The sequence below is a fragment of the Polyergus mexicanus genome, unplaced genomic scaffold, assembly GCF_030449975.1.
Source record: "Polyergus mexicanus isolate NDT 795.1 unplaced genomic scaffold, iyPolMexi1.0 SCAF_9, whole genome shotgun sequence".
Taxonomy (NCBI): Eukaryota; Metazoa; Arthropoda; class Insecta; order Hymenoptera; family Formicidae; genus Polyergus; species Polyergus mexicanus.
Window position 1 is genome coordinate 10,201,385 of NW_027223329.1, and position 24,947 is coordinate 10,226,331.

At 34.6% G+C, this 24,947-nt stretch overlaps 3 protein-coding genes across 25 annotated transcripts in view; 1 reads left to right on the forward strand and 2 right to left on the reverse strand.

Moving 5' to 3' along the window:
• Positions 1-68: 68 nt before the first annotated feature.
• Positions 69-5,070, reverse strand: Rrp5 (Ribosomal RNA Processing 5). The gene is made up of 6 exons (XM_070302052.1): positions 4,966-5,070; positions 4,735-4,791; positions 3,876-4,437; positions 637-3,795; positions 397-562; positions 69-304 (listed from the first exon to the last, which is right to left on the reverse strand). The coding sequence occupies exons 2-6, from the start codon at positions 4,789-4,791 to the stop codon at positions 142-144; spliced, it is 4,107 nt and encodes a 1,368-aa protein (XP_070158153.1). The 5' UTR covers positions 4,966-5,070; the 3' UTR covers positions 69-141.
• Positions 5,071-5,270: 200 nt separating this feature from the next.
• On the forward strand, positions 5,271-13,659 carry Mrps22 (mitochondrial ribosomal protein S22). Of its 3 annotated transcripts, none has more exons than XM_070302055.1 (4): positions 5,271-5,450; positions 5,560-6,038; positions 6,190-6,665; positions 13,189-13,659. In XM_070302055.1, the coding sequence occupies exons 1-4, from the start codon at positions 5,357-5,359 to the stop codon at positions 13,247-13,249; spliced, it is 1,110 nt and encodes a 369-aa protein (XP_070158156.1). In that variant the 5' UTR covers positions 5,271-5,356; the 3' UTR covers positions 13,250-13,659. The 3 variants fall into 3 exon arrangements, with proteins under 3 accessions (XP_070158156.1, XP_070158157.1, XP_070158158.1); XM_070302056.1 differs by lacking the exon at positions 13,189-13,659 and adding an exon at positions 7,009-9,032; XM_070302057.1 differs by lacking the exon at positions 13,189-13,659 and adding an exon at positions 6,804-6,976.
• LOC138936556 (uncharacterized) overlaps positions 10,570-24,947 on the reverse strand; it is a 170,561-nt gene continuing 156,183 nt past the window's right edge. For 17 of the 21 annotated variants that reach the window (XM_070302033.1, XM_070302032.1, XM_070302030.1 and 14 more), the window contains one exon: positions 10,570-12,325. In XM_070302033.1, the coding sequence (XP_070158134.1) occupies positions 10,844-12,325 (1,482 nt within the window). In that variant the 3' untranslated portion in view covers positions 10,570-10,843. Of the gene's footprint in view, positions 12,326-13,736; positions 13,842-21,363; positions 21,417-24,947 lie in introns of those variants that run through there. The other 4 variants (XM_070302051.1, XM_070302048.1, XM_070302049.1 and 1 more) reach the window with 3 other exon arrangements.

The following is a 24,947-nucleotide window of genomic DNA, read 5'->3' on the forward strand; positions in this document are numbered from 1 at the left end:
TTTCAATATTGTTATTTTTCTAATTTTCAAAAGATTAATATTGTTTAGAATTACACAATTCATGCCACTTTTTTAATAATTATATTCTTATATTTTTCTGATTTTTCAAAAGATTTTAATTTTGGACAAAGTTTTTATATATTATATATTACATTGTTTCTCGACGTAATCAGCAGCCATTTGTACTATACGTGCTACGGCTTCAGGCGTGCCATACTTTTCCTCAAAACTTTTAAACTTTGTAAATAAAGTCTTCATTTTTCTTGCTGGAAGTGTTTGAACACAGGCTCGTTCCAATACTCTCCTGTAAATGTGTAAAAACATAAAAATTAATTATTAAAATAATAATGTTAATTATTTTTCTCTCATGCTTGAAATGTATTAAGATATCTATACCTAGCTATATCAATGTCTTCGGATTTTATTAAGCAGTCTACGTAACATGACCATATATCGACCCGTTTCGGATAAGAACTCAGGATGTGCTCGAATAATGTCTGTGCTCGTTCCTTATCTCCCAATTTATTCTCCAAATTCGCAAATTTTACCAACAAATTCACATCTGTAACAAAAATGTGCACAGTTAAAAATAAAGTATTAATATATATATATTTATATTGCAATATGTGCACCTACGTTGAGACGCAGGCAACGATTGCACCGCCCGTTGCATAATGTGTCGCGATTTTTCTTTCAAACCAATTTTCAATAACGCAGCACCGCAGTTTATCCACGTTTGAGGATTTTGTCTGAACTTGCCAATCATAGTGTCGATCAATTTTTCTAACTCGATTTTTTTACCAGCGTCCGCATGTACAGTCAACATGTGTGTATATATTCTGAATGCGTCATTGGTTTGCACAGCTTCCTGGAACACATCGTTCAAAGATTCCAAAGTACCGAATCTAGACTCTAAATTTAGCCAAGCGTTCCATACGTTAAGCCGTTCATTTTCTTCTCTAAAATTGATCGTTTTGATAGCTCGTTTCGCGATCGCTCTCGCTTTATCGATTTCCGTAGCTTGCAAATGATACGCCATATATTGTAACCACACTAAGGAACTGTCGGGATTCGATAAAACTAATTTATCGAATTGATCCGTCGAGTTGGGTATTTTATTACTCGCCAGAGCTTCCTCTCGCTGACGGATCTTGCGTTCTTTCTCACGTTCCTGCTCTCGACGTTCAGCTGCGCTTAATTTCTTTTTTCGCTTAGGTTCCTCCTCAGGTTCCTCTTCATCATCGCTAGATGTTTCAACGGAAGTAGCTAAGTTTGCTTTATCGTCCCAGGAAAATCCACATTCTTGAATATGTAATTTATCCGCAATTGGTTTATCTTCACCATTCTCACTCTCATCGGATGAATCTTTGCTCAATTCAGAATATTCATCTATATCCTTTATTCTAGTTTCCTCTTTGATTTCAACTTCATATTCTTTCTTACTATCTTTCTCTGATGCTTGTTCCGTTGGATTTGTAAGTGTTACATTGTGTTGTTTGGCTATTTCCTTTCTTTTTAATTTTTTCTTCGTAGTTACATTTGCGACTTTTGGGATTTTTGTTTCAAATGCAGATTTTAGCATACAGACAGGAACAATATCAGATTCATTTCCAGTCATTATAACATACAATCGAATCCTAGCGTGTATTGTGTAAGGCGCTAAATCGGGAGATATGTCATTAAGGTGTCGGCGGACGGGTAACACTGCTAAATACCCTGCACCATTGCGTTTTATCAGAACGAGTATCAACCATTTGGTAATCATTAAAATTTCAGCTCTCAGCACAACTCCAGTGGGAAGTTCTGGTAGTGTTTTTTGTTTCGAACTAATGCCATTTATTATTCTCGGTAATAATGATACATCAACGAGTTCGTGGACGTAATTCTTCCACAAGATTGTACCAGATACCTTGTCCCCGACCCGAAACTCGCCGGAATAATGATCTTTGCGTACTGTACCCATCAAATGATTATCTAATCGTAGCACAAGACCGTGTTTGGTAATCTTCTCTACAGTGCCAATAATTTTTTGACCCAAGACTGCTGATGAAATGGGTTTGTTATCGTAAAATGTATTCTTTGCTAGTTCCGATAATCTGTTGAGGTACAAACTCAAAACATCTACCGCTGTCATCATTTTAACTTCCTTTTCCAGCGGACTATCCCATACATCTTTCAACGCCATTGTCAGAGTTAAGTATTTCTCTCGCGTATTGATAGCCGTGATTTTAACGAATAATATTTGATTTACATGCAATAGTTCAAAATTGTTAATATTCTTATAAGATACAAATCCCAATTTCGAGTAATTTTCAATAGGTAAGACAACTCTTACCCCGTCTTGCGATATATCTCTGATTGTACATGGAATGCAATCGCCTACTTTTAACAAATCAAAGCTTCTATATTGTTCTTGTATCACAAAAGTACGCGATAGTATTATACCTGGCTTTGTAGCGAAAACTAAAGCTGAAATTACATCTCCGGGAGTGCATCTTGATGCCAATAAACTGCCGATTTCGATACATGGAGCCATATGACCCGCTGGTAAGAAGCCGGTCGTGACATTTTCATTATCTTCTCCATGTATTTTCAAGTATACTCCCTTGATGGATGATTCAGTAATTGTTCCTTCAATCATTTGTCCAATAGAAAATCTCACAATCTGCTGTTTTTGTTCTTCAGTAACGATCTTTAGTTTCATTTTACTCTCATTCTTTTCTATGGACTCAATGCATACAGTAAGAGTTTGACCAATGGAGTAATTCCAATTCATATTATATGTGTCGCTGTTTAATGCAGTGCGTGGTACCCATCCTTTCATAACTCCATAAAATCTCACCAACAAACCATTCTTATCTATTTTAGTGATTGTACCATGATATTTTGATCCACATTGTGCATCATGAATATCATGTAAAATTGGTAGTTTGCTTTTTATTAGCGATTGTTTCAGTGTAAACATTACATTTGTGTTGTAACTAGAAGTTTTGAGATACAAGACTCTTGCTTCGATGCTATCTCCGATTTTCAACTTATTTAATGCACTTAAACCACTATCGGATACATGTATCGGTGGAATAAATCCCGAAATATTTCCTGCTTGTACATGTATATAGCCATTATTTGTATCAATATCTGTAATGGTTACAGTAATAATATCGCCGCAGTTAAGATCAGAAGTTGAAAAATATTTTTGTTTTAAAATTTCATCTTCCATTGTACAGACATAAAGATGTTCTATCCAGTTGTACGCGAGTATCCTGCACTTATGTGTGGAACCTTGCTTAAATTCGGTCGGAATTTTGGCAAACGGGACATTGGTTTTTAGTAAAGAAACAAAACCACGTAATCCAGATTTGGATATGTTTAAAATTATCCCATTGGATTCCCTGTATAAAACTTTGGCCTTTCGTATAATATCGCCTTTACTTAATCTCTCTTTTTCCGATTCGTCAGTTAGTAGACTAAAGTAAGCCAATTTCACAGTTGGTAATATATATAACAATATACCAGTCACTTCCATATTTTCTGTATACGTGGATAGAGGATTGTTTAGATATATTTGATTTATGTATCCAATGTTATCTTTTCCAAATATAACTTGCAAACCATTGGAAAGTACCTTTGTTACACAAAGGGATAATTTTGTTCCTGGTGTTATAACATCTAAAGAAGCTATATCATATACGATAACATTATTAATTTTTCTTTTCTTAGCTGACAATTTAACGACAAACGAGTAATCTGCTGTTTCTATTTCCTTAATTATGCACAAAAGTTGATTACCTGGAACTAAATAATTTATAATGATTATAAATTACTTTACACGTTTGCATAATACTAATTCATTATGCAAAATTAGTTATACTTACAATATTTCTTTTCTTTATCAACATTCTCAGTAGCAAGAAATGCTCTAACATTAGCTATGCCTGTGTCAACTACATAGCCATGATCTTCTATACTCTTAATAGTGCAAACTATCTTTGTATTTTTTACAAGATAACTGTTATATACATTCTGATTTATTAATTGTGGCTCCAGAGATAAGCTGTACAACCATTTTCCTTGAAGATCTATATTTTTGACATAACACACTATATAATCACCAGGATTATATAAATCTGGCAAAGGTTTAAATTCATTTGATTGGATGGCTTTTGTGCTGATTATATTTTGCAACAGATTTGTATATGAATCACTGAGATTTGTAACTTCTACACGTCCTAAAATTCCACCTGGTATAGATACAATTAAGTCATATTCTGATACTCTAGTTATTCGGCCAAGAATTGTCATTCCTTCACGTAATGTTGCGTTGGATAAACGTTCTGCAGTAGCAATAAAATTTCTTTCTTTCATACTTATATTGTTATCTTTTCTTTTTGTCTGAGTTTTATGTTTCTTGTTCAATTTAGATTGCTCATCAAATAACTAAAATGAAAATATTATACTGTTAAACTTATTTATATGAATGCGCAGATAAATTTCTGCGCAAAATTTAATTTTAAAATATATCTATATATCAATTCTTTAGTTTCAGATATACATTACATATATACATATTTGATAGTGTGGATAATTAGAAAGAAATAATTTTAAATAAAGAACATCTTTTTTCACTACTTTTCACTATTTTCTTTGTAAGCACTTTATCTTTATAAGTTCAAATAAATTTTATATTCAGAATAAATCACATAGAAACTGTAAAAAATAAAATTATATATTTACCGTATTTGACGATCTCTTAATCGCAGGTTTTTTCCCGCCTCTGGGAAAACTCTCCATCTAAAAATAACAATTAATTAATTTTAAATATAAAAAATAAAAAATATACTAAGGTAATAACAATATTGGTTAAGTATGAATTCGTGTTGAGATACTTAACTTATTAATGCTTATATATTTAAAAAAAATTTTATTACATATTTTACTGCAATTATAATTATATTCCATACTTACTGTACAATTTGTATAAAAAAATCAAGTGTTTATTGATGAATTTGTATATTCATCGATTCTCACGTGGGTCTGCGTGGAGAGTGAAGATGGAGATCACGCTTTTCGTCTAAGGTTGATATTTCATTTGTCATATAACAAGTCTTATCGTACAAACCGATTGGCTACAATTGGCAAAAACTCTGAATCCTAGGAATTTTCTATTCGATAGCCAATCAGATGTTTAACAAACTTCATTGTGCGACACGAATGAATCCTTATAGCGAGCTGGTTTAGATATGTCTATAGTCTATATGTCTATGGTTTAGATTAGTTTTCCGAGTCGAGCCAGTCGAGCAACGAGAGGTTATATTTTGTATGGATTATTTTGTGGTAATTTATTGACTGGATTATCATGCTTTCGTATCGTGTAAACAACTTTTTGCGGCATTCGTATGCTCGTGCAATCTCCAATTGCCGTAATTTTGCGTCAGCAAACGTTGAAACAGGTATTATTATTAATATGAAGGTATCTAAACTTCTTTGTTTTTTTTATGCAATTCTTTTGTGCATTTAATATAAATTTATTAAATATTTTTGTATGTAATTTTTATATAGATCCGATACCAGAAAGAGATCCGGCACCATATTTCTTTAATAGATATGTTCAGGCGTATCTCAAAAGTCTGACGACAGTAGATTACGCAAAAATCTTCCGGAGTCGCAAAGATGGACACAAACTTAAAACATCAGAATATAAATTTTTAACAGACGAGCAGGTTCAGGAAGCTAAAGAAGTAGCAAAGTATAAAGCTAAGAAATATCTGCAAATGCCACCAGTGGTGAAGCAAAGATTAGATTCATCTGTGCCGCTATGCGAAGATCCGGCATTAAAGAATCACGATACTGCTAAATACGTGTTTACCGATATCACATTCGGTCTCAAAGACAGAGAAAGATTTCTAGTCATTAGAGAACCCGAGGGTACATTGAGACATGCTACTTGGCAAGAGCGAGATAGGATTGTACAAATCTATTTTCCAAAACCATCTAGGGAGATAGAAAAACCAAAAATGTTTGAGGGTGAATATTTGGAAGTAAGTGAATAATGAAAACTTTATATAAAATTTCATTATAGTATTATGTTTGCTGAAATATACACATCTAAGAGCAACAACACAACTCTAGCAAAAGAAAAAGGAAAAATATAAAATAATATTGTAATTAATATCGTGATTTTCTTCACAGAGCTTATTAGATCGCAAAGAATATATATTCATATTAGATCGAGCGTGCGTGCAATTTGAGCCAGACGATCCGAATTATCAAGCGGTCACGCGAGAAGTCTACGAGCATATAAACAGAGAGAAACATTTTGACATTTTGAGGTCTACGCGTCATTTTGGACCGATGGTATTTCATCTAGTATGGACGAAAAACATCGACAATTTATTATGCGAGATGATCGAGACTGGTCGGATTAAACACGCTGCGACACTGATAAGTCTCTTTCATATAATTTATCCCATGATGAGATCAGCGGTTGATCAGTGCAAAGTCGGGGATAATGTAGAATTTATCATGCATTATGCACACCTGGACTCGCCGAGAAAAAGCACGATTGAGAAGCTTTTGCAATCGTATAAAGAATTGCAACAGAAACATCAAATCGTGGAGGAGGGTATCAAACAAGCGCACGGCATTTCTTCAGAAACTGACAAAGTGTAAATATAAATCAATAAATTTAGTATTCTATGACATAATTATTTCTCTCTGATTCGAGTTCTATTTATGTGATAATAGTCGATAATACAAGAACTTGTTTATTCGAAATAGCCTAATAGTATAATTTTTTTCAAAAGAGAAACCAGCAATGATGTTTGAAAACTATAATGGATAATAGACTCGATTATTCAAAATAATGTAGTTTGTTTGAAAATGCTGCTCATGAGAAGATTAGAGATATTTATAAATTAAATCGATAATAGTTTAATTATATGTCTAATAAAGGCTTTTAATAAGAGAAGGCAAACAATCTAATATCGGATATCTTATTTATCTGTCTAGTTTAATATTCATTAAGAAAAGTTCGCTATGCATCTCTCTTTAGAACACCCTATAGAAGAAAAGTGGGATTGTATTACACGGTATGTCATGATTTGCCTTTTATTCGTTGTTCGTAAGGTTGAATTAATCGATGGATAACAAAGACAAACGATGATCGTCAGGATAATTCGATGATTATTACTCGATTATTTTATTATATGTACGGTAGTACTTACAAACATTTACAAATGTAACAAGTCAATTCGATTTGGCGTACAGGATCATCAGAAAACATTACACTAATAATTCTCGCTAATCGCGTTATGGGAGAGAAAACAGAGATAAAAGAAAAAAAACGCAATTTGATCACGAATGGTTCGCGCGGATCGATAGCGCGCACCTTCGATCCGAAACGCTTCGTTTACGATTAGAAGGAAGGAAAGAACGGGATGGGGATCTAAAAATTGATTATATTTTACGCGCGCGCGATTAAACGTATACTCGATAACAAATACAATTCTAGCTCTATTGCGATATTCTTAGATGTATCACCGTGAACGAAAATGCATCGCTCAAAGTAGCTTTCGTAAATGCAATATATGATTGTGGCTTAAGTACCTACAATAAGCGCGCACGGAACAGTATACAAATGCGATGTGGAAATAAAATTTAAAAAACGAGAGAGAAAATACTTTTTTTTTCTCTTTTTCTTCCCGCTTTCTTCTCTTCATCTCGCGTTGTGTTAATACTTGATAAGCACTCGCAAACAAATGCTCATTATCGATCATTATCGTTCACCTTATCTTTAATATATGTGCTCTTATTGTAAGTAATTATGATTTCTCTATAGAGACTTATGCTTGTGTGATAGTAGAAAATAAATAAGATCTTTATACATCTCGCCACATACAAGTAACCCTCGGATGCGTTATTTCACGTCAACTGCGTAAATGACAATCTGTCTCGTTTATTCAAGCATAAAATAAATATTAATCAATCGCGTGATTAAATATATCTATGTCGTTTATTACTAGTAAATTATAGAATTGAAGTATGTATGTATTTGATCGTGTAAAATTGTTTACGCCAATATTTTTCAATTCTTAATCTTATTCTGTCGCGATATTAGCAAAACTTACGTTCTTGCGTAGAGACAATATTGTATAGCATGCATAATTTATTCCTAATAATTTAATAATACTTTTTAATTAATTTTCTTCTTCCTAACAGAACATAATACACGAGAGAAATTTTTCTAATCTACGAGAGAGAATTACGCAATTATAAACATAGAAAATTGATCTCCTTGTCAAGCGCGTTTTCATGTCAAACTATTTAAGAATCCTCGTTAACCAGCGCATTTTGCTTTCGAATTTTTCAATTAATAATTAGCAATGCGTTATTCGCTAGATATTAACAAATGCAAAAGCATGATATCAGTAACAATCTCATGAAGAATCCATACACTACCGAGTTTAAATTAAATCCCGCAAACGCATCCAAGGATTATGACGAAAATTTCAGTGAACATTTGCTCTAACGAAAGAGGAGAATAAAGCATACAAAATAAATACGCGAATATATTAGCTGTTAGGCCCTTCTTAGCATAGTATACGCACTGCGTCGAGCGCCGACAATCCAATTGGCGATGTGAAAAGTCCAAAAAACATCTGAAAGACGCATCTGACAGATGCAATTTCACATTAGACATTTCAGACATTTTATATTTTGGACATTTATCTTTTTCGTTTAGAAGGCGCGATGACGAGTTTTTCTTTCGTGCAGTAAGCTGTGGTAAAATAGTACGAATAGTACGCTTGTAAGAAACGATCAAAGTGACGCGCGAAGTTCTCACAATGTTTTGTCGTATCGAATTTATTTTAGTTTTTATCTAAATGACACAAAGGAGAATATCGTTAAAGGCTCGACGATCCGCCAACTTGATCGTAAACACATTCGATTTTTCGCCTGCGATGATGGAAAAGAAAAGAATGAAACGAGTGATAATTAGTTTATAATCGTGCGATCGTGTCCAAGTAATTCAATCCGCAAAATGTAGCAGCGCTGCCGCGTTATTTCGGTTGATAAATATTGAGCAATATTCTCTTTTTAACGCATGACGTTTCTTTGGCCGCCAAAAAATTTACTGACAGGTCTTTCCGACTGGCGCGTCTTGCCTCTTGATTCCGATTAGCTATGTGTTTTCCGGAAGAGAGATATAGAGCGAACAGTCCTCCCCAGTTGCATCGATATGAATTAACACTTTCAGAATCAATCAGTATTTTATCTTTATAGACCGTTTCCGTATAGACTTTAAATTACAAACATACACGATGCATTTATAATTTATTTAAAGTCCAAATGCATTTATAATTTATTTAAAATTAAATCTCAGACTCCTTGTATACCCTCGGAATATTTTCTCGCCTAGAGTGTCACCCGTAAATATCTTGCCGGTAACGAGGAATAATCAACGTCGATCGTCTATATCGCTACGCATCTTGTATATGTGTATTTATATATGTGTAAATGCGGCTGGATGTGTTTGTATATATGTGTATATATATATATATATATATATATATATATATATATATATATATATACACACACACATACACACACACACATGTACGGTAGCAATTATTTTAAGCACGATAAAAGTCACATTAGGACCGTCGTCATCGTGTACGAAAGGCGTGTGATTTCGCCAACATCGCCGCAGTTTCGTTTATGGCATTAACGATGTATGAATGTATACGTATGTGTTGTATATGCACACATGTGTACGAGAAAAGATTGCACAGTATATCTCGTGTATACATATACTATCTATCTATTTTTCCACTTATGTGTATATATTTATATAAATCTCCCAGCCCGTACGCGTACATATATTTATATGTATAATATATACGTATGTATATTATGTATAATATTTATATGATGATTCATCTACGTAGAATCTTGACGGTGTTTTACGCTCGCCCTACTACGATGAGGAAAGAACGAAGAGCCGGCTAATTACGCGGGTGACGGCTGTGTATAATCTTAAAAAAGTACGCAAGTATACGTCGCGTTCTTCTCGTATTTTGGCACAGAGACGTGTTACGAAGAGCATGCCGGATGTGTACGAGGTGTATACAAGGATCAATTTTGAGAATTGAAGGGAAAAATCTCAAGAGACCAAAAGAGAGGGCAAGACGACGCGTCCAACGCTAGTGCGACGAAGCACTCGGATGTGACCCGTCTATCCAGATGGGCGCATTGAACATGCTCGTGTAAAAATGCAAAATTCAACGAACCCCAACGCCGCGTTTTATCTTCTTCTCTTTCTCAAAAACGTTGATCCTTCCGTTTACGCGTCCGCGTATATCGAGAGCTTTCCTCGTGCGTCGTTTTACGATCATTAATGCTATTGTTAGCCGTAGTAATTAGTGCGGTATTATGTTCTTACGCATTACGTCTCGCGCTAAGTTTCTACGCTTTATTCTACGCTTATTTCGCAAATTAGATGTTGCGCGTACATGATGAAGACTGGAAGAGTAATTGTTCTCTTCTTTTTCTTATTCCTTCTCTGTGTTCTTTTTCTTTGTTTTTTTCGTATTTGTGTCTCTCCGTTAGTCGTTTACGTGTCTCCCGTTTGATCTCCTTAATTCTACCAATTCCTGTCCCTTTTCTATTCTTCGTCGTGTCCATTCCCGTTTATCTCTCGTTCCTTTCTTTTGTTCGAGGAGGATCAAGGACCACGTAATATAGTGGCCTCGCGATCTCGCCGGCCGTGTTAACTACTCGCCAGCGCAATTTCAGCCGCAACCTTGACGGTCGAGCAACCGATCAGCGAGCGGCTTCTCGGTCACAGAATATCCGTCTCGTAGACCTTGCTGGTGGTCGTAGTGGACATGGTAGTGACGGTTGTGGCCGAGCCGATGGTTGTTGAGGCCGATACTACCGTCATGGAGGTGGGGACGCCTACTGGGACAATCTGGTTGCTGGTCGTCGTCGTCGTTGTTGTCGTAGCTGTCGCGGAAGTCATCGGGAGTATCTGTCCATTGGTGATCTCGATCTTGGTCACTTGATTAACATCGCCGATAGCCTCCTGCGAAACCATCTGCGGTTTGATACTGAGACTGGTGAGAGATCCGGAACTCGCGGCACTTAGACCGAGGCCCATCTTCGCCAGGAGATTACTCTCAGAGCCGGTTTTCTTCAGGAGATCGGGTGGCACTGGCGGTACAGTGGTGAGACCGGCCGCGTTCCTTTGTAGCTGCTGCAGCCTGGCGTATTGTTCTTGTAGGGCCTTCTGTTTTCTTAGGAGCTCCTGATGCCGTTGCTCCAGTTGCTCCTGTCTGCCGCGCTTGCTTTGCAGACCTTCCTGCGAGTTAACACTCTCGCAGGAGCTCGAGTTGCTGGTCGACAGCACTGCGGAGGATTGCGAGGACGACGAGTTGTGTATCGGGGCAGCCACGCTCGGCGGCGCTGACCGGTCCCCGCCGATCTGTTCTGTCGTGGACAAGATCATCGTGGTAGTATCCGGCGGTAGGGCCATGGGCGGTTTGCCGCCGCGTGTCACAGGTCGACGTAAAGTCGACGTAAAGTTGCCGCTCTGCAGAGTGCACGGATGATTTCTGGGCGGCAGTTGAGGACTGGTCGGGCTCGCCAGAGGTGATCGAGAGCTAGTGCGCGGCGGCGGTGGCGGCGGTACTCTCCTGGCGCTCGCCAGCTGCAGTAGCTCGACGTTTCGTTCCGGAACCGGCGGCTTCTGCCCGGGTAGGAAGGCTGCCTGCGGCAACACCGGCATCCCCGTAGCCTGCTGCTGCGATAGTTGTTGCTCCTGCAGCGATAACGCCTGCAATCTGGCGATGGGCGGCGAGGTGTCGGTATCCGAGCTCGATGGGTATGAATGTAAGCGACGCAGAGTGCCGCTGGCAGCCGGCGCCATCCCGGGCAAGCCTACCATGACGGCGGAGGCAGGGACCGCGGTCAGGGTACCACTCGACGAATCCACGCTGCCCTTTCGACCGATGTCGCTGATATTGGGCGCGCGAGTGCCGCTGCCGCCGCTGATGGTTGCCATAATGCTCGATTCTCGTAGGCTGGAAACGCGGCCGATGTCAGCCAGGAGCATGTTCGGGCTCGAGTGCACTGACAGACTGCTAGACACGTGGCCCATCTGCGAGCCAGGTCGCGAGAAGGTTTGCAGTTCATCTAACAGAGCGTCGAGTGCGTTCTCCGGACGCTGCTGAGGGTCGGCGGGTGACTCGTGAGGGTGGCTCCCTCCCCCGAGGACGCTCGCTGACCCCACGACAGTGCGTTCCGCTGGCACAGGGGCAGTTGCCTGTTCGTTCAAATATATCGAATCAACGGTCAGGCCAGATTTGCCTCTGAAGAAACGTCGCGCCAGTATCTCTTCGCGAGGACATATCTCTCTTCTGAAGCTGGCGCGACGCTTCTCGACGCTTATCGGGGAAATGTCGTGCTTTTTCATTTTGTACGCTCTCGTTGTCAGTAAGCTGTCAGAAGAAGCATCCTGAACGCGATCATTAAACTTGCTCTCGTACCTTTACAGAGGTGCCGTGACCATCACCGGTACAAGCGAGTGAACGTGTATAAAGTACACAGCGATATACATATATAGATACTTACGCGTGTAGATATGACAAACATATAGATACACAGAGATATATAAAAGTGTAGAAACGTTGAAAGAGAATTTCGTAAAATCGCACATCGATTATGTATATGTACACTTGACTTATGTATGTACAGAGATACATTTTTACATTTGAACAAAATGGTGCACACGAATACCGGAGATATAAAGTACATTTCGTACAGTATATTATGACAATACATTCATTTAGTGTGCGCTGTCGCTGCGGATGCTTTTTCTGACAACGGGAGCGATGATCGTAGAAAGTGGCGTCTCGATGCAAAAGTCCGAATAATGAGATTGAAAAAAGAATGAGTTGCGAAAAAGAGAGAGAGAGAGAGAGAGAGATGATATTCGAAACGGATCATGTAGTCCATTTTAATAATAATAATATTGATCTTTAAGCGCTATTTCAAATATTTTATACAACTAAAAATTTCTTGCATGTACGTTAATTATACAATGTTATAATATATACTTTAATGCATAATCAATAATTAATTTAACAATTTTATTTATTAATTTATTTAATTTATCTAATTTTTTAGTTTCAGATATGCAATTCGAAACAATCGTACGTGGACTTCGCATTATGTGCTGATCGTTTAATCATGAAGAAATCAGCGATAATCAAATCAAAACAATCAGTACGAGGACGCATTTCGATACGCCATGATCGTACGATCGGAGGATCGCGAAGTCGAACTTCGTCTTTCTTCTTCTATGTCATGCGTGTGCGTAGTATGTGCGAATAATGTGCATGCATAGAGTATACGATTTGATGGAACGGAGAGCGTGAATAAGACAATGATGAATTATAATAGATACGAATGAGCATATATGTATTACGGAAATGCAGAATATGATGAATGAAGAAAGTAAAGTGAAAGAGAAAAGGCGCGAAAGAGAGATGGACGAAAGAGAAAGAGAGAGAGAAAGAGAGCGAGAGAGAGAGAGAGAGAGAGAGAGAGAGAGAGAGAGAGAGAGAGAGAGAGAGAGCGCAATGATGAGTCATGAATCGTAATAAGTGAACGAAAAAAGGCACACAATCGTAAGACATAATACATAAATATGATTAATTCCGTTAGATAGTTACCTGCGGTCAGTTATACGTTTTGTGCGTGCGTTGTGCGTGTTACAAGTCAGTACTCGTTTGGGGCTCTTTTACATTTGGCATCGATTGCTGTCCGGTATTAGTCAACTTAAAAAAAAAAACAGAGAAACCAAAAATCAAAAATTCGAGGTCAGAAGTCATATCGTGGACCGCGCGTGGAAGAAAAAAAAAAAAAAAAAAAAAATTTTTTTTTTTTTTCGTCGCGAACGTTTACACGCGAACACGCGGCAAATTAGGGTAAATCGCGATTTAGCACAAAAGCATCTAAAACACATCTCAAGAGCTATTCGAATAATTAGGAAAATCTTTTATGATGCCTTTCGGACAACGCGTTGCCTGAAAGGTGTCACAAAAGTGGAATACGACAGCGCGAGATTTTTTCATAATTGTTGAAAATAATATATCTACTCATTTGACAATTTTTGTAAAACTTGAAGAATATTCTATCGTTACTATATATATAATAATTAATAATATATATATATATATATATACAATATATATGTATATATTATTAATTACTCTCGATATTTCGTAAAGATTAATATATTATGACATTATAATCGTCAGAATTATTTTACCCCAACCGACTTTTCATTTATTTACATACGATATTCACGTGTCGTCCATTATCGACGTCTAATCTCGCAAATCTACGTACGAAAAAGCAATGGAGAACGCATGACGTATCGCTCGGGCATCGACTTGTCGCTCCGAATGCGAGGATCTCGCATCGATCATCTTGCATCGTGATCAGATCAAAAGTGCAGCGTCAGAAATAATCACGAATCAAATTTTAAATGAGCAGAACCTATAAGAATCTTGAGCATGCAATTTATTTTGATTTATAGCGCAGTAAATTCGCGATTGATTGAGAAATATTCTATTCTTGTACGCTAGAATAGATAGAAACGATATGATTCCCGTGAAAAATGCAAAAATGTCGTCATTTTTTTATGATATTCAGGTAGATGAATTAAAAAGTGCATACACGGTATTTGGAGTTCACTGAAGAACACTGGCGATATTGTTTTTGGCCTGAAACTGAAACTCTTATTTTTCTATTCGAGTTTAATTCAATGACATTTTTTTTTGTAATTTCGACATTTTGTCAAAACAAAGCTTGTTCAATATTGTCCGAGTTAAGAGACCTTATTATTTAGCATTCCTGAAGGAGCGAATTTGTCAAATTTAGATCTCTAATCAATTCAAAAATTATTTGCGTATTGAAACATTTTCGTCGACGGAGCATCATTTCCAGTTCTCGACAAAAAATATCGCCACATTCGTGCCAAACGCGATCACTTCACGCATATGTGATCCACCATATGTTTAACAAATTTTTTATTTATAATAAAGTAAAACATGGAGATTGTTGTGCCCATGCCGATGATCGAGGTGCGCAAAAATGTATATAACGCAATTACATAGAGAGGAATAAAATCATTTTCTTACCGATTTGCCGGTTTACGAATTAGTGTAAACGAGTACGCTCGTCGATGCCCGCACAAATGACGTCGCCCCCATTCGGGTTTTCGAACGGAAGACCCCACGCAAAATATAATAATAACATGCACTTCGAAGACGTGGATAAAAAAAAAAAAAAAAAAAAAAAACGCGGTGGGGATGCTTTCTCCAATGGAGAACTACATGCGTATTTACGCGCGAGAATACACACACACACACACACATATATATTCTATATATATATAACGTGCACACAATTATACATGCCGGCATGCCACACGTACAGAACGTGCCTAATTAATATTGGACTAATAAAAGAAACAAAAAGACGGAAACAATGTAAAGAATGATATGTACATATTATAAATACGAGAAAGAAAAAAATATCAGTCAATTAAAAAATATACATAGAGAGAACCTCAGTCCAATCCTTATAGTAAGGCAATATAAGTATAGTACGGACTCAGACTCATATATATATATATATATATATATATATATATATATATATATATATATATATATAAAGAAATAGAGAAATAGAGAGAGAGAGAGAAAGATAGAGATAAGATAGATAGATAGATAGAAAGAAAAGGGAAAGGAAGAGAAAGAGAAAAGGAATGTATATAATACATGTATATCGGTCAATGTGTATCCTTGATGTGGAAGTAAATATATATATATATATATATACAGAAAGAGTGAGAAAAAAAGAGAGAGAGAAAGAAAAACAGAAAGAGCAAAGTGAGATGGAAAGAAGATGATATATCTCGAACGAAGGGCATATATCGAACATGAGATGTTAACATTCGATCGATATCGGATTGAAATCGAAAGAGATGATTACATGAGATGGCAAACTGTCGACGGGAGAACACGTACTAAGTACGATACAATAAAGAAAACTAAATATAAGTCCAAGTAAAAATTATAAAAGTAAAGAGTTAATTAAGTTTCTCGAGATATTACACGTCAGCATGTTAGACAGGGACAGATAAATCGTAAATTCGTGAACTTTACGTAGTGGAAATTTTTTAATTAATTCTCTCTATCTTTAACAACAGTTCTTTGAATGATAATTATAATTTTGTTTAATTTTGTTAATTAAGTTTTTCGCTTGGCGCTAATGTAAGAAACAAGCTTCGTTATTCGTTTATTTGAGCCTCGAGAGTTTAATTTGTTTAATTGTTTGTTTTGTCGGGAGTTTTAATTTTACATTTTTCATAATTCAATCAATGATCAACTCAATCAAAAATTTGATCGAAAATTTCCACTACACGCGCATTTACGGCCACTAGGTACATAGTGTTGCAATGTCAATAGTTTTCGCGAGATTTAATCTCGGAACTAGAACAATTAATATCTTTCTTGGTTCCGAGCTAATATATTTTGCTAATACGCACTATTTTTTTTCTTCGTCTTTGAATCATACATAGAATGATGTTGATTGTTCTTTCAGTTCTGAGATATTTGACAGCCTCGTCATTGCGCTTTTAATTACGATCGCATTCGTAAAGATCTCAATCGAGATTCATCAAATTCATCTTTTCTTGGATGATATTAAAAGGACGCGCGAGACATTTCAATTTTTTACATTAATTTCTGTCTCTCTCGAACAATTCTTAAAATTCTTTTCAGATAACGGTGACAAATACTTCATTGAAAAACTTTCGCCACGCAACAAATTTTCCATTTTTCAAACAATTTTCCAAACAATACGACAAATTCAAAAAGAGATTTAAAAGATATTTGAAAACTAGGATTTATTCAAGTATTTTCAAGTTTCGTAAATTATGTATCTAATATTAAATCCTGTCGAATCGTTACCGATTGTTTGAATTTTCAAAATTAATATCGTTTCTAGAAATAAATGGCGACATAAAAATCTATCCTTTATAGCTGAACTGGCTGCACTAGTTCAGAGTTTATTTTTTTCCTTTCAATATGGAGAGAAAAAGATAAATTCTGAATTAGTGTATCCAGTTAAGCTATAAAAAACAGACCCAAAGAGAATTTGACAAGTGCCGATTCGTTCCTACTCGTTACTTTCCGCATACGTGCGCAAATACGAAGGAATATTTGCGATCTATAAATATATGGATGTAACTACATAAGCGTTATAATAATGTAATGGAAAAAATTAAGAATCGAGGAATGACAAAATTAAATAAATTAAGTATAATTTATATGCACACATATTAATTTACTGTAATATGACGATTAAAATATAAACGATTTTGATTGTTAATCTAGATCTCGAATATATATTTTAATCTCAATAAAAGGATTTTTTTTGAAGTATATTTTGAATGCAGTTCATCATTCTTGTAATCGACAAACTATGATTTCCAGATTGTATGCATTTAAACGTAAATATAAATCATATCATCGTTATCGATTATCGATTATCATCAATCGTACAGCTGAATAAATATAACGATAGGCATATGATATATGATTAGCTTCGCAAGTGGAATAAAGTTAACAATATTTTTTTCTCGATAAAATCCCATACAATAATAAAACACTATTATCAAATAAAATTCATATTAAATTTTATAAATTTTATAGATATGTATCGCGCACTTTTTTCCGTTTTGCCTAATCTTCACTTTCGCGCATAAATTATTCTGTAATCAAAAACTCAGAACTAATAATTTTTTTTTATATATGATTAAAATAAATAAAATTAAATCGTATATGAAAAAATCATTCTTTTTGTGATAATTTCATAAAAGAATGTTTGATTACTCTGGTACTACTTTTGCCTAAGAATATTATAAAATTATATCGTACGTAATTTTCGACTTTATTCCATTTGATATGTGAATGTCGCGTACATGTGCACGCAAATGTAAACGCGCCTTTCGTGATGACGAGGCGGCATATCGAAACGTTTCACTGGAAAACGATCAATGTCATCGAATTATATGCGTATGTATATTTACATATGTATACGCCTCCAAATGGAAGCAATTCGAGCTTCCGATTCGATTTAGTTGCGAAGACGGGAAGTCGCATATGGAATCCACCAGACGAAATATATAAAAAGGATAAATACGTGCGTTGAATGATCTTTCGTAGTCTCGTGAAAAGTGACAAATATGATAAAGTGATATAGAGAGAAAGAAAGAGAGAGAGAGAGAGAGAGAGAGAGAGAGAGAGAGAGAGAGAGAGAGAGAAAGAGAAAGAAAGACAAAGAGGGGGAGGAAAAAAGACTAACACATCAATATAGGGAAGAATCTCTGTGAATTGCATTTGCGCGCGTTTGTGATACAATATGTCACGGAAAATCTAATGTAAATCTTGAAAAATGTCGAAGATGATATTAGAAAACGAGGTACGGACAAAGGGTAAGACCTTACTATAAGAAGTGGATTGGAGCGAGTGTGTCTGACGATAATGGATCGTTACTACTTTCGCGTATTACATCGCGTCGTTGACCGTTTCGCATCATCGGAATCGAAAATAAATTTGAATGAGAGCGATCATGGATGCTGTATACATCTGTCGCTAAAGTACGCCGTAAAGTTCTCACGTTTTTATTTTCATAAAATAAACATAAATGTCCAACAGTTGTCGTATAAAAAGATTTGAGAGATTTCTCATTTAAGTTGTGAGATATATTTTAGACATTTTCTTAGATATGCCTTAGATTTTTATGCTCAAATCGAATCATATTAAAAATTAAATTGAAATCAACCTTTTTTTATTGGACTCTCATAGAAATACAAATTCGTAAATAACAAATATATCTTTTTCGCAATAAAAATATTAATCTTCGTTTTAAATTTGCAGTTAGCTTTTTAAAATTAGCAGATCATAGAAGAATTCTAGGATTAAAGAATATTTGATAAAATCGCTTGAAAAATTTAAAAGAAGTTTTAAGAAAGATAAATATCAAAAATTAATCAATATCCTATATCATCCATGTTGCGAAACAATCCTCGACATTCGCTGATGCTCGATGAACGAAAGCGCTCGCTTTTCTTCGTCTTTCGAATCGGCAAGAGCGTCTTAAGGCTATAGCTCGGAAGTGCTCGCGCGGATGCTCGAGAAAATCAAGAAGGAGAAACATGTTGTGTATATATAAAAAAATATTATATATATATATATATATATATATATATATATATTAATTGGTAAATATGTATATTGCAAAAAAGGCCAAGTGAGAGCGCTAAAATCAAAGACGTATAGCACAGCAGAATCTTAATGAAGGTTTGCTTGTCTTTTAAATTGGCCAAGTGACGCTAGCCAATGCATATAATATTTAGGACTGTGTGCGTGTATATGTATGTGTGTGTTTATGATTGAGATATACGTGTTATACATAAACGTGTCTTTTCGCGAAAATTTGGTATGAATTTTATACGCGAAAGCCTGCACAAATACTTTTTCGTCGTATCTCGGACTCAGGCATTAATATGTAACAAAATATTCGGAACGATCTCAAGCAGGATAGTGTGTAAAGCTATAGGGAATTAATAAAGTGCAAAATAATCTCAGGACAGAAATGAGAAATCGCGCAGCGTTTCTTGTGCCTTTGATTCTCGTCTCAATGTGCTCCATAAAAACGTGCAGTAGAGATAAGCGGATTTATATATATTTATATATATATATAACAAGCCAGAAAATGACAATATTTCTAAAGTATTAAGCGTTTTTTTCATTACGTTAGAAGATATAAACTATTAGCATTTATACTTCTGATTTTTAAATATCAATTTATATGTATTAAATTATATATGTATACACTTATATATAATGTTGTATTTAATCCAAATAATATAATACGATATATCAAGACTAATAAGCAAACCTAATATGAGAATTAAATAAATATAATAATAAAATATAATTCAAAAATATTATATGTTATTGTTATATCATAAATAAGCGAACAATTTTTAAAGCTTCATTAAAAATTGTTTGCTGCAAAATCTTATAGACTGTGATTTCGTAGAGTTTTATACGTATATAAAAAATGTATATAAACGATAAAAAGTTATATTGCTCGCCTACATAAAATTATTAATTAAAAGCAATAATTAAAAAAAAAAGCGTAATATATTATCAGAAGAATTTATTGTAATTATCACACAAACGATCTTTCGCTGGTCTTGTAACTGCTCATATCTACTGCACATTTTGACATTTTTCATTTCATCTACAAACCTATTTCAATCTTTAAACATCTAATAAAAAAATACAATCAAAAATCGCCTGTGCTATTCCGATATTCCCAATCAGTCTTAGACTTGAGAAAAGGGAAAGCATTTGTAGTTTGTATAATATTTTTTTTAGAGCACAATGATAAAAAGAACGCGACTAAATAAAAACTGAGAGTCGAAGAATAAGAATAAAATTCGTTTGTCAGAACAAGCATGTATCAAGACGGAGTTTAAGGTAGAATGTCAAATGACTGTAGTACGTGTAGTGATAGAAAGATTAGATTCATTGGATTTACTCCGAAGAATTTCGCTAAACTGCCAGAAATATTTGATTTTATGTGATTCAGAAAATTTATTATTATTTTATTTATATTTATTATGAGGATAAATTTTCCATTTTTCTCCAATATTTTTATCTTATCAAGATTAATATTCTATATATCATAAAAAGTTTTAGCATAATTAAAGTATCTGTTTTATGAATTTATATATCATCTGATGTGCAAACTAATTTATACAATGATTGCGCGTGGAATATGCAAAGAATTAATAAATTACAAGATTTAAGAAACAGAAAAATTTCTACTTTCATTTTACATTTTTTGTAATATGATAATAAGAAAAATGGAATTTGGCGGAATACTCCGGAGTGCCGTAAAAGATTAACAATCATCGATGATATGATAATTGCGGTGCAGACATATTGATAAAAAAATATAAATAATCGTATATGATACATATGTGTGCGTGTATATGTATGTATATATATATATATATATATATGCGTGTAGTATATGTATAATATATATTCGTGTATATGTATATAAAAATAGTACAGAATAATAATTATAATAATAATAATGACATAATGATAATAATAATAATAGAATAATAAACGGTAGTTTTATATATATAATAGTAATAATAATTATATAATAATTTATAAATATGAATAAGTAAAAATTTACTCGTGACTGGTCTGTATGGCCTCCTTGAAGTTAGTACTCCACTTCCAGCCATACTAAAAAATTAATATTATTTTCACTATTTGTTAAGCTGTAACTTGTTTCTTATATTTGTTTTTTTTTCCGATTTTTTTCTTCTAATTCTTTTTTTCTATTTTATTTTTCTATTATAGTTTTCGTATGCATAATAACTTGCTTAATCCGCGTCGCTCAATTTTTGCAAAACAGATGCGAAAAAAGAGATCTTCGTCAAAGCAGCGTCTCTTTTCGCTACGTACGTTATTAAAGATGCGTTCGACAACGTCGAGTTTGGTCGGCGTTGCCGGTCAAACACCCGGTCGTGATACGAATTACGAGATGCCCGTAAAAAAAAAAAGAAAAAAAAGGAAGACTCTCGTCGCGACGCAAATTTCCGTCGTTAAATCACAACTAACACTTATGAATGATTTGACAAAACATCGTGATCAGCGTCGTCGAAAAAACGAGGTGTAAAAGCGATCTGCGCTCTATACCATTTTAGGCGATTTTATAGCTTTTCGTATCTTGCGCTTTGCGCAATTTTGTGAATGAGAACTTTCCTATATATTTTCATCTTGTTATCATCCGCATGGTGAAACGCAAAGCGCAAGATGCGAGACTGCGAAATCGCTTTATGGGATAGCAAGCAGTGTTTGATACAATTCTGAAGAAATTAAAGCAATCTTCGAATCGCTCTTGAAACGAATGAATGACGATGAAAGAAAGAGAGAGAAAGTGAGAGGGAGAGGAAGAGAAGCTCGAGACAACCGATCCGAGCGATTCGATTCTTCCGATATTCATGAACGATAAGCATCGACGGCTACGAATGTTTTGTCACACCATGCGCTAAATGTATAAAAAATATCTATACTATCGGGGCACAGCAAACATTGAAAATATTGGTTTTACGGATAACAGGGTGGAGGGATTCATATCACAGAAAGAGAAAAGAGAAAAGAGAAAGAGAAAGAGAAAGAGAGAGAGAGAGAGAGAGAGAGAGAGAGAGAGAGAGAGAAATACAAATTGCAGGAAAATTGCATTTTTTATTTCCGCCGGAATGCTTCCGTTGCATCGTCGATTCGAAAAAAGATCATATTAAAAAACGACGTGACTTTGAAAAAAGAAAAGAGATCGAGAGTTCGCGAGGGAAGGGAAAAACGAAGGAGAGAAAAAAAATCAAAGAGAAAGAGAGTGAGAGAGAGAGAGAGAGAGAGAGAGAGAGAGAGAGAGAGAGAGAGAGAGCCATCATCATGTCCAAGTATGTGACTTTTTATTTTCGGGAGAACCGTGTATGGCGAAAAAGACGAAAAAGACTCGATTGTATTTCACACGAGTGTAAATGTAACTGTTGCATTTTTCGAGATTGTCACCGTTGCAAGATGCTTGTTAAACGGATTTCCGTCACAATTGTAAATCAGGAAATAAAAATCTTTGCGCAAATGTATCGATAATCGACAATTATGTCGGATAACGCGGAGCGCTGTAATTTAATTATTATAATAAGTGAAATTATTATGCTTTTATACTAATAAATTCAATTAGTGCTATATGCAATTATCGGATTCCTGAGAGAATATGACGGGTGATAAATCTTGTTCATATTAAGATATACATCACAAGTGAGTGGCAGATTCCTAAAAATATATCTCGTACACTAGTGTATTTGCGTACGACGCATCTGAAGAGAGATGAAGCAATCATATGTTTAATCTTTCCTGAGAGAAGATTTACGTCAGATTTACTGTCAACGGTACTGTCAACGGTAGTGATCCAAAATAAACGGTAGTGATACAGAATAAAAAAAAAAAATCCACCCGTACATTTCAAATGTTGCAAATGCGCAGAAAAGAACACGCGTATTTTTAATATTTTTATCATTTAATTTTGAGGCTTTTAGAAAAATGTTCAATTAAAAAAATTTGTTGTATCTATCGATATTGCATACTTTTACCTCGTGATATAATATTCATGATTTAACACAATTTTGCAATTGTGCGTTATTTCCCGCTTATAAATATCGTACAAATTGTACAAGATAATTTTTCTAAGTATAAGCAAAACTTTATATTGCTTAATTAATTTTGCATAATTTTACTGAAATATTGAAATTCTTATTTCGATATCGGATGACGAAGTACATTAAAAAAAGACAAATGTTGCAAAACTTTGTCGTACTATATTAACACTAATGCCAACAATTATATCACTATTCATATTGATCGATAGATAAAAAATTGTAATGTGTAGTTTCCACATATGTTAATTGTTTCATAAATGTGCGTCTACCATTTCGATAGCTACACTGATCGATTTGTCTGTTTGACTATACCATCATTGTTCCACTTACAGCTTCAAAAATACAGATAATCGTATGAAATGTTAGTTTAAACTAATCTAGCAATCTCAAAGCCTAAAATTTAATATTGACGTTTGTGCTACAATTTATTAATGGTTATTATATGTAATTGAGCAAAAACTCAAATTTAACGATAATTAAAAAATATATATACATGTATTTTGATAAAAATCTAAAAAAAAAAAAACACATTTATATATTACTATTAATAATAAATTTTATTGCCTGTGATAGCAAAGTATACGCGCATTATAATTTTATTCACAATTGTTCGACATTTTGACGTGGGAATATTAAGATAAAATTTCAAAATTTATAGTTACAATATGTGCGATAATACACGTCGAAAATTCAATTAATATTCGGACGCAGCCAAACAGACAGACTTTTAATAGTGATGTCTACTATTTAATCAGCGTCACAAGTGTGCGCGTGTATGTGTATGTTAGACAAATTATTGTACGTATATACATAATACGTATATAACGTAGATATGTATACAAGTATATGCATATGTACGCAAAGAGAGAGAGAGAGAGAGAGAGAGAGATAGAGAAAGAGAGAAACAAGTATTTTACGTATATGATTATAGACATATTTATGTACCAGAACAAACTCTATGTCACTCGTTGCATGCGCTTGTTAGCATAATGGGGATACGGGGTAAGCGGTGGTCGGAGTAGTATAGTACACGTCTCACTGCAAAATACTATATCGGCTTACTTATGTAGGATAAGAAAAATCTACGAAGCATGGAGTGATGTCATCGACAATCTACTTTGTTAATAGATAGCAAATTGTAATGTTGCCGTTATGTCAAAAAGTGTTTGGTTGAATGAATTCGCAGGGGTGAAACAAGAAGTTGCGATGGGCACGATCATAGTTTCTTAGTTCTTTTACAATTTCATCTCTCATTAATCGTGTTTACGAGTTTGCATTATGTATCATCTTGTACATAATTCATAATTTTATATATTAAGTACTTAAAAAAAAAAAAAAAAAAAAAAAAAACCAGATAATATATAAAAATCTGTCAATATTACGTATAACTTTGTTCCTTTTAAATAATTGTATGATAAATTATTACTCCACGTTTTATGTAGGACTTTAGTAATATAGGAAAAAAATTATAGTTTTAGAAAAAGTTTTTCGCGAGGAAAAGTAAAGTTTTAAATTAAATTACATCGGTATATGTATACTAAAAATTGCCACA